The sequence below is a fragment of the Ptiloglossa arizonensis genome, chromosome 9 (assembly GCF_051014685.1).
Source record: "Ptiloglossa arizonensis isolate GNS036 chromosome 9, iyPtiAriz1_principal, whole genome shotgun sequence".
In the NCBI taxonomy this organism is placed as follows: domain Eukaryota; kingdom Metazoa; phylum Arthropoda; class Insecta; order Hymenoptera; family Colletidae; genus Ptiloglossa; species Ptiloglossa arizonensis.
In genome coordinates this window covers 10721173-10737754 of record NC_135056.1, presented here as the reverse complement: position 1 = coordinate 10737754, position 16582 = coordinate 10721173, and the positions used below count along the sequence as shown (strand labels likewise).

Here is a 16582-nt window from a genome sequence, read left to right as displayed (position 1 = left end):
CTGAAAAATCGTGATCGTTCGAAAGCGTGACTACGCGTGACTGGGAGCAGCAAACAGCGTCAACACACCGAAGACAATCGAGCACACGGTGCCAGTTTCGAGAAACGAGCGACAAGACGAACGAACCGATGTCCCCTCCACACACACCGAAACCACGAATACTCGACTCGGTCTCGTTGCTCGTATTGCGCCGCGCGCGAAATAATTAGAGGAGCCCGTTGAGCGAATCAAACAACCGGGAACGAAAGATACGGTTTATTGTCCTTAATCCTTTCTCAGTCGCGCAATACCTTGAAAGCTAATCTCGCCCCGATGAGAGTTCAAGGCACTCGCCACCCGCGGTTTTACGGCTCGAAGTAGTTACCCGGGGAAGGAACCGAACTCGTTTCGAGCAACCAACGTTTCGTCTATTTAATTTCCTCGGGACTTTTATACGTTGCTCGGTGTCTACGCTCTCGAAATTATTTCGAACGGGTGTATGCGCGACGATACTGAAAACTCGGCTCGTTTCACTCTTGCTCGTACCAAAGTGGAACGATCGGTGATGTTATTTTTTAAAAAGTCAATCATTCGAGGCACGCGTTCTATTACTCCGATCCATGGAATCTGTCGATTGCGTGGAAAAACAAATACACGATTTTCGCGCGAGATAGATTTTCCAGGTTAAAAAAAAGAAGTTTAAACCGAAAGATTGCCGGTTGAATTACGTCGCGCGAGACGTTCGATTCTTGAAACGCAACTGTGAACCGAAGGTGTTTGTTTGAAAGATTCCGTGGCTTTTTTTTATCGTTGTATCAGTTATTGAGCGTTTTAAGTGTCTTAGCGCGTGACAAAGCTATAGTTGGGAATCGTGGCTTTTAACTGGGAAAGATTTAGGGGAAGTAGCGGAGTCCTTAGTTATTTAGGAGAGAGAAGAATACAGTGGAACGCTTTGTTTAAAATTGTACCGACAACCAAACGGAAGACGAGAATAATAATTTTTCCGTGCAAGAGTCGTGAGTGAACCTCGAGGAAAATGAGATTTCGAGACAAATATTTATTTTACGAAGGTCTGGGTTGGGTCTAGGTTCTAAGAGAAATATTTAATATACGAAGAAATGATTATCTGGAAGTACTGATATATCGCTGCCTAGTCTGAAAAGCTACCAATGTAGTCTAGAAAGCTATTGAAAACATACGCCACATTTCACCGTAACTCAAACGCTTGTTATTCACAGTTTCGAACGGCTCATTATTATCGCTCCGTACACTATTTACAAGCGCTCAAGACGCACGCGATCACACTATTAAATTGCTCATTTTCACTCATTCGTACGCAGATATGCATTGTGCATTCTGTGCTATTAGCCTGTTTCGATACCGCTCCCAACTCATCAGTTACCGAGAGAAACAAAAAGAAAGAAACCGACGCGCGAGAAGACGATCACACGAAGACCGTGCAGACTTCACCGGAGGTTTTTAATTTTATCGCTAAAATCATTTTAATTGCTTCTTTCCTTTTTCCTGTCTCCGTCAATTGAGAATAAAACAGGTAGAAAAGTTGCAGGCAACATATTTCCAACAGTTACGAAAAGACATCAAAGAAACGTATATTGGCTGACCAGGTTTCCAAAGGTAACTTTTTTGTTCTTAGTTTCTGCATTTGACACATCGAAAGAAGTCTAGTTAAACATGTTTTTTTCAGAAACGATGTTTCAAGGTAAATAACTATCGAAGCCCGTAAGTGCTCGGCTTTGTTCTTATTTTAATTTGCTCGTTCACCATTACTTCAAATACAACGAATTCCGATTGAAGAAATTCGGGAATTTAAAATTATATTAAATCACGTTATATTAAAATGATATTCAACCGATAATTTCTTACGGCGGTAAACTATTTTCTTTACATAAAAAAAAGAAATAGAACACATCATTTCGCTCAATTTCAATCCCCGAATTTCGTTCCACTGTTCCCCGCACGAATTTTACTTAACTCCGATACTTGAATTTTGTTTCACTTTTGTTTGCATTAATTTTGTTTAACTCGAACGCTTAAATTTCGTCCCACCTCCCTCCGCGTTCGTAGTTTTTAATTCCAATCGACGAATTTCGTTTCACTTTTGTTTGCATTAATTTCATCCAATAGCGACGCAACACCGAAATCTCGTTCCCCTTTATTTTGCAATTGATTTTATTTAATTCGAAATTCAACGTACGAGCCTCCATAACGACGTTCCGAATCACTGTTCGCCGGCACGACGATGCAACACGCGCGCGCCACATCGTTGCCGCCGGACGTCAATGATTAATACGTAATCACTCTTTGTACAGCGTGCCGCGTTTTGAAATCGCATTACGTGTAATGTGTACATTGATACGTACCGCGTATATCCCGATCGTATTCGCAAACACGCGGCCCGGTTAGAAATACGTCCGTCGTTACGTTCGACGAGCCCTCGTCGACCCGGGGTGGTATCAAACATAAGTGTACGCGCGCCTAGTGATTGGATTTCGAGCGGAACGCGAGCGCGATCTCTTCCGCGTGAAACCGGAGGACACCGCTCGACAAAGACACGATGGGCCCTTTGAGAACGGTAGGCGCGTAAGCCTTGATTCGCGAAAGAGAAATCTCCCCTACTTGAGTTTCAACCGCGCGTCCGGGCCTCGACCTTCCACCCTCGGACTCATACTTAATTCCGACTCGTGCTACCGTACCGTCGCGTATCTACCGTAGTGCCTTTCGATGCGCTACATACACGTCCGCGCTCTATTTTATTCAAACGTTTATCGCGTCTTATCGCCTCGCGACCTGGAATTACTTAAAGGGTTGGATTACCAGCAAGCGTGGAAAATTCATCGCGTTTTGGGCAATTTCTTTCCCGACGAAAACCCTTTTTTTTCAAATTTTTTTTTGATTGAAGTAAAGATACACGTAAACGGAGCACATCAGTGTTTACCGATTTGAATTTAGTCGAATGTTGATTTCAATGTAGAAATTGTCGTCATGTTTTGTTAGTACGAAAAAGATAATTGAAGATAAAGATTATTGTCATAACTGTATTAGATGTAATGGAAAGAAAGAAAGTTTAATTATTTAATGGAAATACTGACAGGGAAAATTTTGAGAAATGCGGTTTAATTATTTGGAAAAAAATTTCCAACGCGTCGAACTGGTCCAGCACCCTTAGTGTCTAAATGTTTAAATGTCAGCTAGAACTATGATATATTAATTGTATAAATTGGTCGTGTCCGCTGATGCGACACGCAATCCCTAAGACGGTAACAAGGTGTTGCACGTTCTCGCGCGCCTAATTAAATTTATGCGATTAGCGAAGAAAATAGTACGCACCAAGAAAATGTATTTGTACAAGAAAGAGGAATACTGAGATAAATATACTGGGTGTCCCGGGTATTTCCTGTCGAAGCCCAAGAACTTCATCTACAGGCAAAATTAAGTTAAATAAAGTATGGTGTGGAACGCTTTGTTACGGAGTTATAAACAAACATTGCAGGCATAAAATTCCACTGTTCGTCGATGTCGAGCTTGTGCCCGAGGACAAAGAGAACATTTTGAAACGTGAAATTAAAAATACCAAGTAATCATTCTTTTTTTTTATACTAACTATTCGTGTCATGGAACCGTTAACGGATGATAAAAAACGTGTAACTACGCAAATCGGATAAACACAGTTCACTTTTGTGTACCGTGATAAAAAATGCATAGGTACATATTTCGTGTGTGTACGATATTTAACTATGAACAATTAACCCCTTACGGTTCGTCGAGAAAAATTCTGGATAGACGAATAAAATATCAGATACATCGTTACAAGATCGTTCTCGCATATTCGGAAAAGGTTGTACGATAATTTAGCTTTCGTAAAGTTCGCGGACCCGAATATTTAGCAAACGGAACTTTGTTCGCAAACAAACGATATTTATTTGACAATAACAAGGAATTACGGTATTCGCGAAACATCGTGAACAACAAGTCCACACAGAGAAGTTAAATTTCCTCCAGCGTACGAGAAATTATTACAAAGTGAACCTTACTTTTTGATCGATCCTCGTATTTCTCCGTTTCTATCTACGAGTATTCAAATGTGCCGTGGTTGAACTTTCAACGTATTCTAATGCGCCGCAGTTGAATTCCGGCGATATTCTAATGTGTCGTGGTTCAACTCGGGCTATTCTTAATTTACCGTAGTTCAATTCTCAAGGTTCCCGACGTACCGTATATCAATTCAGAGTACTCTAATGCACCGTAGTTCAATTCATAGTATTTCAATGTGCCATAGTTGAACTGTCAGCGTATTTTTATCTACCGTAATTGAATTCAGGGTATTCCAATCTACCGAACTTCAGAATATTCCGACCTTTTCCCACCGATCTCAATTCAACCTGACCAAGATCAAACTCCCACCAACCACCCACAACGAAACATGTATTTAACTGGGAGCGTGTTAAAACCGATGAAAATTCGGGCGGTTTCTTCGTTACGTAGCGCCTACGAGATCGACTGCAGTCGTCCCGCAAGAAGGCTGCAAAATTCTTTGTTCGAGGAAACAGTCCCAGGACATTGCCATAAGTCTTTTCGCTACGTGTGGGCCCACGGTGCAAGAGTGGTACGGCTGGACTCTTTCCCAGAGAAAGTTAGTCGATATTTTCCAACAGTACCCAAGCCCTTAAGAATATAAACAATTCCGAATGTTCGAACAATAGTCTTAAAAATGAAACGGTTCTCATTGTCGTGGAATAACTCGCGCTACCTTAACAATTGTACTTTCCATTATATCGAACCGTATCCATATCGTAGCTTGCACCATCTGTATTCATTTATCACTGATCCGTTATATTAGGTTGTTCGTAAAGTGATTTCGTTTTCCAAAATGGAGAATATATCATTTAATGAAACCAATCAACGAACTTTGCGATCGCGATGCAAAGCTCGGTTCGGGACTCGATAAAATTGAATCCAACCAACCAAATATCCGCCGAAATTTTCGCGAAGATTACAAGGCGCGATAAAAAAAAGAAAGAAAAATCTACGTTCGATCCGGAGCAACACTTTCTCCTCGTGTCGGGGTGAGAAAACGAAGCCATGGAAGTCCCCGATGGAAAGCAGAGGCTCGTTCCCATCTGGTTGACACGCGACGGGACGAGAAAAAAGAAAAGAAACGTCGCGGCCAGGCTGCAGGCACAAGTACGATCTCCGCGTCGCGTAACCTCGCGCGCGAAACAACGATTCCGCGGCGGGTTCCCCGCGCGCGTTATTACGCGGTCCGCGGTGCGACGCGAGCCGCGTTCCTCGCGAGTTTCGCGAGCAAAATCTTCGCGCGCCTCGAGTTTCGCGGCCGTTGAAGCGAGCTCGAGTCGCACGGACTCGCGAGCGTTAAATCACACGGTCGTTGCACACCGGGCGCTCCGAATCGTTGCGTCGTGGCGCGTCGCGACGCGACACGCACCTAGGGTCTTCCGTGCACGACCTCGAGGGAGAGTATTCGCGCGCGCGCAAAAAAAAAAAAAAAAAGATACATCCGTCGGTGGTTTCCCGGGTGAAATTTGAACGTTTTTACGGCCACGCGAGAGAATGAACGAACATTGCTCTGGTATCGGAACGCGATCGAATTATTCGTAGATGAACGTAAAATTGATTTCGAAATTAACGATGGAAAATTAATTCGTGCGCGAGAATACACACTTTCGAAACTCGGTCCCCGAAGACCGTTTTGGGTGATTTTCGCGCGATATCTCTCCGTTAACGGGTGAACGTGGACACTCGGTGAAAAGAGGAAGAATCGTGTCTCTCTTTGGTGGTTTTAAACACGGGAGCCGCGACGTCCCGCCTCGGGAAAAGAACAGAGCTCTCCGGGGGAACTTCTTCAGTGGGAAAAGCGGTTAGAGTGAGAGTTGAAGCGTGACGGAATACCAACGCATCAGATACATACTGATACATTACGCGGCGGTGAATTATTTACGCGCGCCGCGCACTTTATTTAGATATTAGTTCCGCGATCGGAGCAAGTTGATCGCGAATTATCTCGAGACCTCGCTGTCTGGTGGATTTTCATTCGTATCGGATACACTGCCGATCAAAAGTTCACCGGTATCGTGGCTGGTTAGCGAAGAAACAGGAGATGGAGCGTTGACCACGTTATTGCCTCTTGATTTTCTAGATTCCTCGAAAGCGATAGACATGGTCTTTTAACCACACGTGCATATCTCGTCTCGGTTAATTCAGATTTATTCCGAAGCGTATTATGCAGACGGAGAAAAAAAAAAGAAAAAAAATTGATCCGCGTTGCACCTGGCCCGTCGATGGAACTTTCCTACTTTTACGCACGGTACGAAGAACGAAGAACGTTGTCGCATCGATGCAACATCTCCCACGGTTCGGAAATATCCGAATAGCTGCGAAAATACGGTTCGGGAATTTCCACGCTCGAATCCTCGACGAAAGAAATTACCGGAGCCGTTCGCGTGGTAATTTAAAGTCGCGCGAAAATCGAACCTCGATGGCCGCGGAGTAACGATACGGTGTACAGGGAAGGTATCGCGATAAATTTTCCTACTGCCGTGTAATCGAGGAGCACGCGTACGGGGAAAAATTCGCCGATTTCTTTCCCGCGAGGACAGACCGTGCGCGACCGAACTCTTCAGCGTCGGTGTATAGGCATTGTTCGGTAAAAATCCCCGGCGGTCTGGAGAGAAAATATCGTTCCAAGGCGCGAAGAAGTTTCGAGAGGCTCGCTAATCCGTATACAAGGAATTAATAAGCCTGATTAGACCCGTGATCGTTTCCACGAATATAATTAATTCGGCGCCCCGGTGTTTCCGAAGTGGCTCGATTTTTTTCTTTTCTTTTTTCCGCGTTCGTGATACGCGCGATAAACGGCTAGACGCGACGTGTAAAACCCTCGTACGGTGCTGCCTCGTCGAGGGTTTCCCACGGTTACCGGGGAACGCGTTGCATCTTTCGTACCTATGAACTTTCGCGGAACGGGTACCGCAAGACACGGTGTTTACGACGCGAGCTGCGCCGCGCAACGGCCGGACGACCGCTCCGCTTTTTCTACTTTGGACACGCTTTCTCGCAACAACGCCGACGAAAGGAAGGCCAACACCGAATGGAAATGGAGCGCGAGCTGGCGTCGATCGATCGTCGTTTCGCCCGATAATTCGGCGACGAGCGTCCATCGATGGACGATACTCCGATCACGATCGACGAGAATCGATCGAAAATCGGCGCGAATTCGATCGGTCTGACGCGACCGTGGTCGATGACCTTAACGAGACATTGGACACGTGGTGAGAAACGGAAACAAACCGGGTCTCCTCGGCTGTGTTCTCTCCTGGAATCGGCTCGCGGGAAGACCGACAAAGCGAGGAAGAAAAAAAAAATAGAGAACGAACCGGAGTAACCGTGGACGAAGCGAGACCGAGTCGCGACTTACGTAACGACGGCAAATAACGCTAATGAGCCTACCTCCGACTTCGTTCCTCTTTATTCGTTTTCCGCGCGCCCCGCTTACGAGCCACGCGGCGGCGTTCTACGTCGATTCGCGAAAACTAGACCGGTGTACGCGTAATCGTGAAAAACGTACCCGGTGCTGGCTCGTTCCCGAAATACTATATTACCTACACGGCCGGAGACTACGCGTTGCGTTCGAGATTGTACGCGAGCAATTCGGTGTACACAGTCGCGCGACTCGGTGCATCGGTGGGTGTGTACCTCGTTGCGATACGAGAGACGGAGAGCAACGATGCGACATGAAATCGTTGTTGAATTTTCGCCTACGTATCGCCGCGATCCAACGACGATCTCTCGCGAAACAGATTCGATCGGTATTGGCGTTTCTGTAACGTTTGGATGTGATTTTTCATTCACGAGAACCGTGAGCTTCGAAAAATTCGATAAGTGTTTCGAGGGTATGTAACATCGCTCGAAGAAACGTTGAAATTTCTTTGGATTTCGAGTCATGAGATATCAAAGGTTACTCGAGTAACAGGAAGAAGACGAGCGAACATTTTTAATATCTGGACGAAGTTTCTCGCTTCTGTGATTTTTAATTCACGAAGAGTATACTGATCTCCACAGGACGCGATAAGTGTTTTAAGAAATTTTCGATCGCCGAATTTCCTGGAAAATTTCGTTGTAAGATCGCTCGAAGAAACGAATTTTCTTTCGATTTGGAGTCGTAAAATGTTGAAGATTATTCAAGTAGGAAGAAGACGAGCAAACATTTTTAATATCTGGACGCAGTTTCTCCGTGATTTTTAATGCACGAAGAGTTACGTGATTTGTAATGCGCGAAGAGTATACTGATCTCCACAGGACGCGATAAGTGTTTTAAGAAATTTTCGATCGCCGAATTTCCTGGAAAATTTCGTTGTAAGATCGCTCGAAGAAATATTTAAGTTTCTTTATACTTGGAATCTTTGTGGAATATTAAACATTCCTCGAGTACGAAGAAGACGAGTAGGCGTTATCGACCAGACAACCGCGTACTATCGAATCATTGTTTTCTCAAAATTGACGTTTACGTTCGACGCGTTATATTAAAAAATGGTTCGTTAAACAGGAATTTTATGAGTTTGTACAAGTTACCGTGTGTTCCATGAATACACCATTGGTATTTATAGGAATCGATAATATGGAGACACTTGTACAACTTCCACCGCTTCCTCAGTAATTTTTTCTTACGAAACAATCAGAATCAACAATGTTAGCCAACATTCGAGAACGTTTCAATCTAGATGAACGGATCAAATTATTCCTGAATATTTTGTTTCTTCGCGATATATTACATTAGGTTGTTCGGAAAGTTATTTCGTTCTCCAAAATGGAGAATATATAATTTAATAAAATGTTTACACACGCTAAAAAAAATCGTGTTCCATTTCCACAAAAAAAAACCCGAAACGACATTCCGAACAACCCAATGGAAAAAATTGCGTGTCTTTTCCTCGGACACAAACGTTACACCATAAAATCCACGCGATGTCGAATCACTTTCACCATCGACGAAAAAAAAAAGAAAAAATGACGTCACCGAATCTAAACGATACACACCGAGTGAATAAATCCGAGAATCTCGTAATCCGGTTAATTAATTATCGCGGATGATTCCTTTCGTCGTTACGGTTTTCACTTCTCACGTCTCCATGGTAAACAGGGCCGATATTTGTTACAAAGTTCTCGTAACTTCGGTGTATCGTTATTGAAATATAATTAATTCGCATGGAGAGATTGGATCAGGTTCCCACTGCGTGTACGCGCGAGAACCGTTCCCAAGTCTTTCGTTACCGCGTGTCGTCGCAAACGCGAAATTTCTCGCGAGCGTGTCACACGGCCACGTGAACACGATTCCGTTCGCGAGATACCACGTGCATTCGTCCGTACACCAAATGGGACACAATAGAACGAATTTGGTTTCGTTTGTTTGCACGAGTATCACGGCCGGAGAACCTGTCACGCGCCCGATTAGATATCGCGAGAACGCTGGGTACCGCCGGCACCGTAACGCGCTCGGTTCCCGCCACGAGAACTCCGCGGAAGTGCTTGCACGTTTCCGAGTAACCGTGATCGTTTCGCAATACCTATCCAGCACCGCGGCCGCGCGTTGAGCGCGATTATTTCGATGCAACGCACGCGAAAATGTCTTTGTTCGTTCGCCGGCTCGAGAGTGCCCGAGTCGTTTCCCTCCCATCGTGGAAAACGTTGGAAAATTAACGCCCAATTTCGCGGGAGAATCCAAAAAAAAAAAATACCTCGCGCCGTTCACCGTCCCTTCGCGCGCGCGAAACGCGAGATCGAAGCCCTTGAAAATGAAATTAACCTACCGGAAAGAAAATAAAAAGAAAGGGAGAAAGAAAAAAAGAAACACGCGCGTACGATTTCTTTCAATTGCGTTCGAAAGGTTAATTAAACGTCGCATAATTTAACGCGCGTTTTATTCTGCCAATTCCGCGCGCGGCGGGCGCCGAACATTTTTTTCGGGTAATTGAATAATTCAATGCGGCGAAGTCCTTTAATTGGAACCGAGTCGAAAAACGGGCGGCCAGCGAGGTTGCATCGTCGATTACGTCACACCGGGAATAAAAAAAAAAGTTGCGCGATCCTGGGTAGGCTGCGTTCATTTCCACACAATTCTTGAATAATTTCATTCCTAGAATTATGGAATCATAGTTTCGATGTATTATCGGGCTCGCTCGCCGCGCCGAGTCGAGCCGGGTTGGCGATCAACGCGCTAAAATTATCGCGCGCGATCGAACCAAATGTTTCCTGGAAGCGCGCGGACCGAGACGCGCGAAAATCCTCGCCAATCGCGGTGGTACCATTTTTTCGTTCGATCGTCGTGAATTATTTATTTCCCAGAGCGTAGCTACGGTCAGCGTAGCCGGAAAAATAAGCCAAATCCCGTGTCTAAGGAATGAGAGAACACCGAATAGGAGTGTACCTATTGCATCGATGAAATAGGTTGTTCGACAAGTTTTGTCGTTCGATAAACAACCTCGTACTAGGCATAAAGTATAACGATTGTACTTAACTACAATACGCTAGAAACATCCGTTCACTTCTCCCACTTCGCGATAGTCTCCCATTCCCGACACATGGGATTCGGCTTGTTTTTTTGGCTACGTTGGAAACCACCGACCTTTTTTTTATTATTTTCTCTCCGGTCGCGCGGTCGAGCGCGACTTTTCCGGCGCGGGTGGATGACGAACGATCGAACCGTTAACACGCGAGCGTGTCGCTCGTTTTTTCTCAAAATCTCACGGCTGCGGGTGCCCCGAGGCCGGCCCTATCAATTACCCTCGTTAATCTTATCGCGGTCCATGCGAGGGAGCGCGCACGCGTGCTTTATGCAGGCCCATTTTTTTCCACCGACGCCTCTCGGCCGGGTCGAAAGACGCGCGTGACGTCTTGTGGCCATTTGGCCGCGCGACCGATTATCGTTCCGCGTTCCAGCCTCTCGTCGGCCGATTCCTTTTTCTTTTTTTCTCTTCGCCCTCACCAACCCCGTCCCGCTCCCCCGGCACGAGTCTCTTAACGAAGATAAAAGGACTGCTAACTCGAACACGCGAAGCGGGCACCGTTCCGCGAAAGGTAACGCTTCGAATTTGCACCTTCTCGTCGTTGCCACCTCGCGCAACTCTTCTCCCTTTTCTTATTTATTTCTTTATTTTTTTTTTCGTTTTTTCTTTCACCGCGCGATTACTTTTTCTCACGAAAAGGAAGGCGGTGCAAGTTCTTACCGGTCCCCCGAATACTTTATCATAATTTTTGAGGAGGCCCACCCGTTTCATTTCTTTCGACGGTCGTTTCAACGACGGGCTGCGTGCGCACGAAAGATCGAACGCTCGCGGATGCACGCGATACGGGTCGAACGGTAAATACGCTGGGCGATTGTTGCTTTTGTTATCTATTTTGCGGGTTACACGCGGCTCGAGGTGAAACGAACTTGCTTCGAAATGTTTCATTCGCGCCCGAAACGCGTTGATTCGTTTCTTTGAATACCCAGACACGCGAACACTGTGTCCGACTGTTTCCAAGAGTGCCGAGGAGTATGTAGATTCTTTGGAACGGATGCAGATTCTTTGGGACGGGGATTGCAATTTCGTTGCAATTTTACCAACGAATCGGAAACTCTAAATCACTCGAAACGAGTATCGTCTGTCGACGAGTATCTTCGTCGATGAAGAAATGATGACTTTTCTTTAGTCGGAATTTGTCCATATATTGTCCATAATTCACCTCGCAATACTGAGCTATATCTCAGCTAAATATTTGCTCTTATTCATCATCCTATGAAAAAACTACCAAGTCGAAGACACGACGTTTTAACGAATACATGTAACAGTGGAATGAATTTTTTTCTTCAATTCATTTCTTAAGCCTATAATTTTTTCGATATCCTTATAGAACTTACAAGAATTCAACAAAATTGATAACTGGACTGTTTAATCTCGATATATTTGCGTTTGAAGATAATTATAATTTCCTAAACGTTAAATATTAGTTGCTCTTGGAAGCAATGACCCAGTGAATAATCGATTAGTGTTTCTTTCGTTGCGTTCGAAGTGTCGAAGTTAACAGAATGCGTTGTATTCGTTTACAGTGAAAAACATCATGTTTTACAAGAAACGGGAAGTTTGTACCCAGAGGGGTTTCTAAATCGGGTTTATCCCTCGTATGGTGCACTTTCAAATATTGTAAAATAATTTCGACAAACTGGTAACATAAACGTCGAGAAACGCGCTAGAATGAAAACGGTTGCGAACGATGAAAATAACGTTGCTATACTAGCCACAGTTTTTCACGATCACCGTGTAAGTTGCCCGCAACTGCAACGCGTAACTGGTATTAGTCGAGACAGCGTTTCCCGTGCGCTTAAAGTGGTTACATTTCATCCGTATCGCTTAAACCTACACCAAGAATATATAGGAAATTTTAATTATCTACGAACGCAAATATTTTGATATCAAACGAACGGAGCGATTATTAAGATCGTTGAATTTATCGTTTGTTGTTCTCTGTAAATCAGCGTAAAGAAATATAAGCGTACGTTGAGAAAAAATTCAGTGACACTCTGTGAATTAAATCAACGTGTAAAAGGCTTTCGAATATCGTATCGGTTGAACAGGCGCAAAGACCCGGAAGTCGTACTCCAAAAAATATTGAATTGTTCGAAAAGTCGTTTCGTTTTCCAAAATGGAGAATGTATAATTTGATAAAATGTTTATACGCCCTAAAAAAATCGTATTTCGCCAAAAAAAAAAAAAACGGAATGACTTTTCGAACCCAACACGTTATCGCAAACTCGTGGATACAATTACTCGATAACAATTGCACACCTTTTAAATATTTACGTAATTCACTTCGCAAACGAGAAACCACAGAACGAACCATTCCTCGCGGCACAAAGACAGATTTCTCGTCGTTGCGGTAAATCCCTCCATAATTCAATTCCCCTAGCATTTAACTCGTCTCGTTGTACATTTTCTTCGCGGTTATGAAAATCGATGTTTACGTGCTACCGCGTCGTTTAATATACTTTCGAAGTTTAAACCGTAACTCGACGCGACGTAAACATGTGCGCGTCGACGTTCGAGAATTAAAAACGAACAACGTCGAGTACCGCGGATTTCTCTAACGAACGATTTCTCAACTAGCGGGACCCGTGGTGTCGTTTACATACCTGGACTGGTCTGCCAAGATAGACCACCGATGAACATTTTCCTAGAAAAGAAAGATGAATCCGTCAGCATCGGCATCGGGTCGCGTCGGCGGCAGAAGATGACGAAGGAAGACAGGAAAGACTGCCGGCAGAGGGTAACTTCCGGTATTGGTGACCCCCTGCGCAGTCTCCGTTTGTCGACGACAGGTGTCACCACACATCAACCAACAACTGAACAACTCCCGGGCTCATTTTTCTTATTTCTTTTCCGTACTTTCTTTTCTTTTTTTTTCTTTTTTCTCTCCATTCTTTGCATTCCTCTTTTCCGCGGAGAACCTCGTTAAAACACGCGCCACGTTAAAACCCGAACGCGAGAAAAGAAAACCAAACGATTCACGCGCGGAACACAACGAACACGTCGTTCCTCCTCGAAACCTGGGACGCCTTCTTTGTTTACAATCCGTGGAAGAGGACCCCGGAATATACCCGCGTTGTCCGTTCCTCGCGATTCGAAAGGAAAAACAACCGTTGAAACCTTTTACGCGCCCCTGTGTTTCCGTTTCGCGGGACTACGGCGGTGATTCGACGAGACCAGCTCGTACGGCGGAGGGGGATTTAAATAAAATGTCACCACACCCCGTAACACCTCACCGTTCCAGCTGCTCACGTGAATCGTGGCACGATTCACGTTGCACGGTCCGCGCCACTTTACGCTACCGGATCGCGCTTATTAACTAGTTTACGAGAAGCGCCCCATCGTCGTTGGTATCGTAAAAGCTTTTGCACACCGGCTCGACTTTCCCGCGTACGCTCGCACCGGAAACGGTACCGCGAACGTAATCTAAACAAATTTTGAATACGAACGGGCTCGTCTCGCGAGCAGTTCGCGATTCGCGAACAGTGGAACCGTTCGATGATTCGCGACGGAACAACGTACATTAATTTCGCGAAATTCAGGGACATATTCGCGTGTGCACTTGGCCACAGAAGGAGATCAACAATATCAATTTCGTCGCTAACGGGTGAACACACGTTCCCGTTCGACCGCGACAATTACCGTAATCGTTCCCCACGGGTATTTAAACGGTTTCGGTACCCTCATATCGTGCAATTGTCCCGATTTTCGTCTGGAAACGCGTCTTCGTTTCAACGATTCGAATCTCGATCGCCGCGCGCGCTTACGAGCGACTCGTGACGCTCGGAACCTGACGCGGTTCACGATGCTGAAGAGAGACTCGTCGATGAACTCTATTAATTACCAACGACGCTAGCCACGAACGTAAACGCGTGTTCGATCGTTGCACCGATCTGCGTTACGTTCATTGCGCGAACGCGACGGTCATCCTGGACGAGCGTAAACAACGTTGTTCCTATCTCGCGGGAAATTTTCGTTAGATTTTAAAGAAGGGGGGGGGGGGGTAACGTGCGGACAACGCGACACACGTACGCGATCACCGGTGCGCGAAAAGATTATCAGGTCTCGCGTAGGTGTACATCCACAAAGATAACGGTCTCGCGTTGTGGATGTAATCACGTGGTGGCGCATTTGAACATCGATTTTCCGCGACGCGATAGAACCTATTCTCCCCCCTCGCCCACGCATTCCTCCTTCTCCGTTCTCGGTCGTCAGCCCCCCCCCCCCCCCTCGCCGCCTCTCCTCTCTTTAGGTCTTCGTGATACGAAGAACTGGAGTAGGCTACCGCGTTATACCCGTTGATAGGTTCGAGAGAGTTAATAGGACAAACCATTGACCGTATGTCGTCGGGAATCGATCGTAGGGAAATAACATCGCGCGACGTGAACCGAAACTCGGTGTAACAACTTTCCGCGGAATTCCGCGCCGCTTATCGAACACTCCGTGAAACGATCCCGATTCACGCTCCACGGTTTCGCGATACTGTCGCGCGCGCCCTCGCCTGTAGCGAAACGATTCGTACGAAATAGGTGGCCCGACGGACGATGGAACTGGATATATTCCCCCCCCCCCCCCCTCCACGGTTTTTACCACGCGAGTCACGTGGTCGGCGAAATACGCGCTTTCGATCCCTGAACGAAAGAACCCGACGCGGTGTCACAATACCGTTTACCCTTGTCGAAACTCTCGCTTTGAACATCGCGAACGCGTATCCTCCACCGACTCGTTGTCTCCCTCTCCGTCCCACCACCCATCCCCCCACTCGCTCGTTACCGTGATTCAAAGGAACGAATAAGACTCCTTGGCGGCAAATTCAAAAGGTGTTAAGTCGTTTCTCTTTCCCTCCCTCCCTACCACTCTCGTAGCTCTCTATCTCTCTCTGTCGTTCTCGGTCTCGGAGATCCCCCCTTTCGCCGCGTTCCCCGCCCGTCCGCCTTCCCATTCATCTAACCTTCCCCGTTTCGTCTCCCTCCTTTCGTTTCATCGAGTCTGAGGGGGTGCTGAACGCGCTGAAAGAAGGCGCCACCGGTTCGAGGAGAGGCACCGTGGCACGCATATTCACGCGCCACGGCAAACATAAACACTATGCGTTCCGTCGAGAACGATTTACGAGCGGCAATAACGAAGAGACCGCGGCGCGGTGCGGCGCGGCACGGCTCGGCTCGGCTCGGCTCGGCTCGCGTACCGCCAAACACCCCGGAGGAGGTCAACGTTTCGTATCACCGGTACGGTACGATGGATGTATCGGAACCGTGTAAGAAGCAACAACATAACAAACACTCGCACGGAGAGGCTGGGCAACCGAAAACACAAAGTTACGGGAACAACACGACGCGACGTCGAGACGTTACGCGGCGTCGTCGACACACTTGCGAAACGATATTTCTTTCTTTTTATTTTTTTCCCAAATTGTTCCGCGATCTCCGTTCCGTTTTACACCCACGGTCGATGGTTGTTGGCGGTGGTGGACGTTTTATTAAAGGACGAGGAATGTATCCTGGTGGTCTGTCTCGTACCCTGGATCGTTCGGCACCTCGGCGGGCGAGCTGCTCGCTACGATTTCCTGATTCTGTGGCTCCATAGCAGCGCGCGGCGCACGGCTCGTTGTTGTCGCAACGCTGTCGCGTGTCCGCGGTTGCAGTGGCAACGGTAACACTAGTACCGAGTGGCGAAACGGCAGCCGGTCTGGCCGATAGCCGTTTTCGTTTCGACGGTGTGTTCCGTTAACGAATCCGCGTCTCACGGCCGGAACGATGCACCGTTTGTTCCGGCGATGGGGAAACAAACGACGAAGACGACGATGACGACGACTCGCGTGTCGACGCTCTCCGATGTCACGGCACGCGCTTTCACGTGACTTCTACTATCCCCCGACGTTCTCCTCGCGTTGATCCTCGCGGCCCTCGCTCGCTTCGTTTTACGCGCGCCTCTCTATCTATCTCTATCCCTCTCTCTTTCTCTTTCTCTCAGTCTCGCTCTCTTCTCCACGTATTCTCTTGCTCGTTTCG

General features: G+C 46.5%; 1 protein-coding gene across 4 annotated transcripts in view; it reads right to left on the bottom strand.

The window, feature by feature from the left end:
* Positions 1-16222, bottom strand: part of Rbp6 (RNA-binding protein 6) — a 1213208-nt gene extending 1196986 nt beyond the window's left edge. For all 4 annotated transcript variants that reach the window (XM_076319893.1, XM_076319892.1, XM_076319894.1 and 1 more), the window contains exons 1-2: positions 16091-16222; positions 13181-13221 (exon numbers count right to left, since the gene is read on the bottom strand). In XM_076319893.1, coding sequence (XP_076176008.1) covers positions 13181-13221; positions 16091-16155 — 106 coding nt within the window. In that variant the 5' untranslated portion in view covers positions 16156-16222. The remainder of the gene's footprint in view (positions 1-13180; positions 13222-16090) is intronic.
* Positions 16223-16582: the final 360 nt, after the last annotated feature.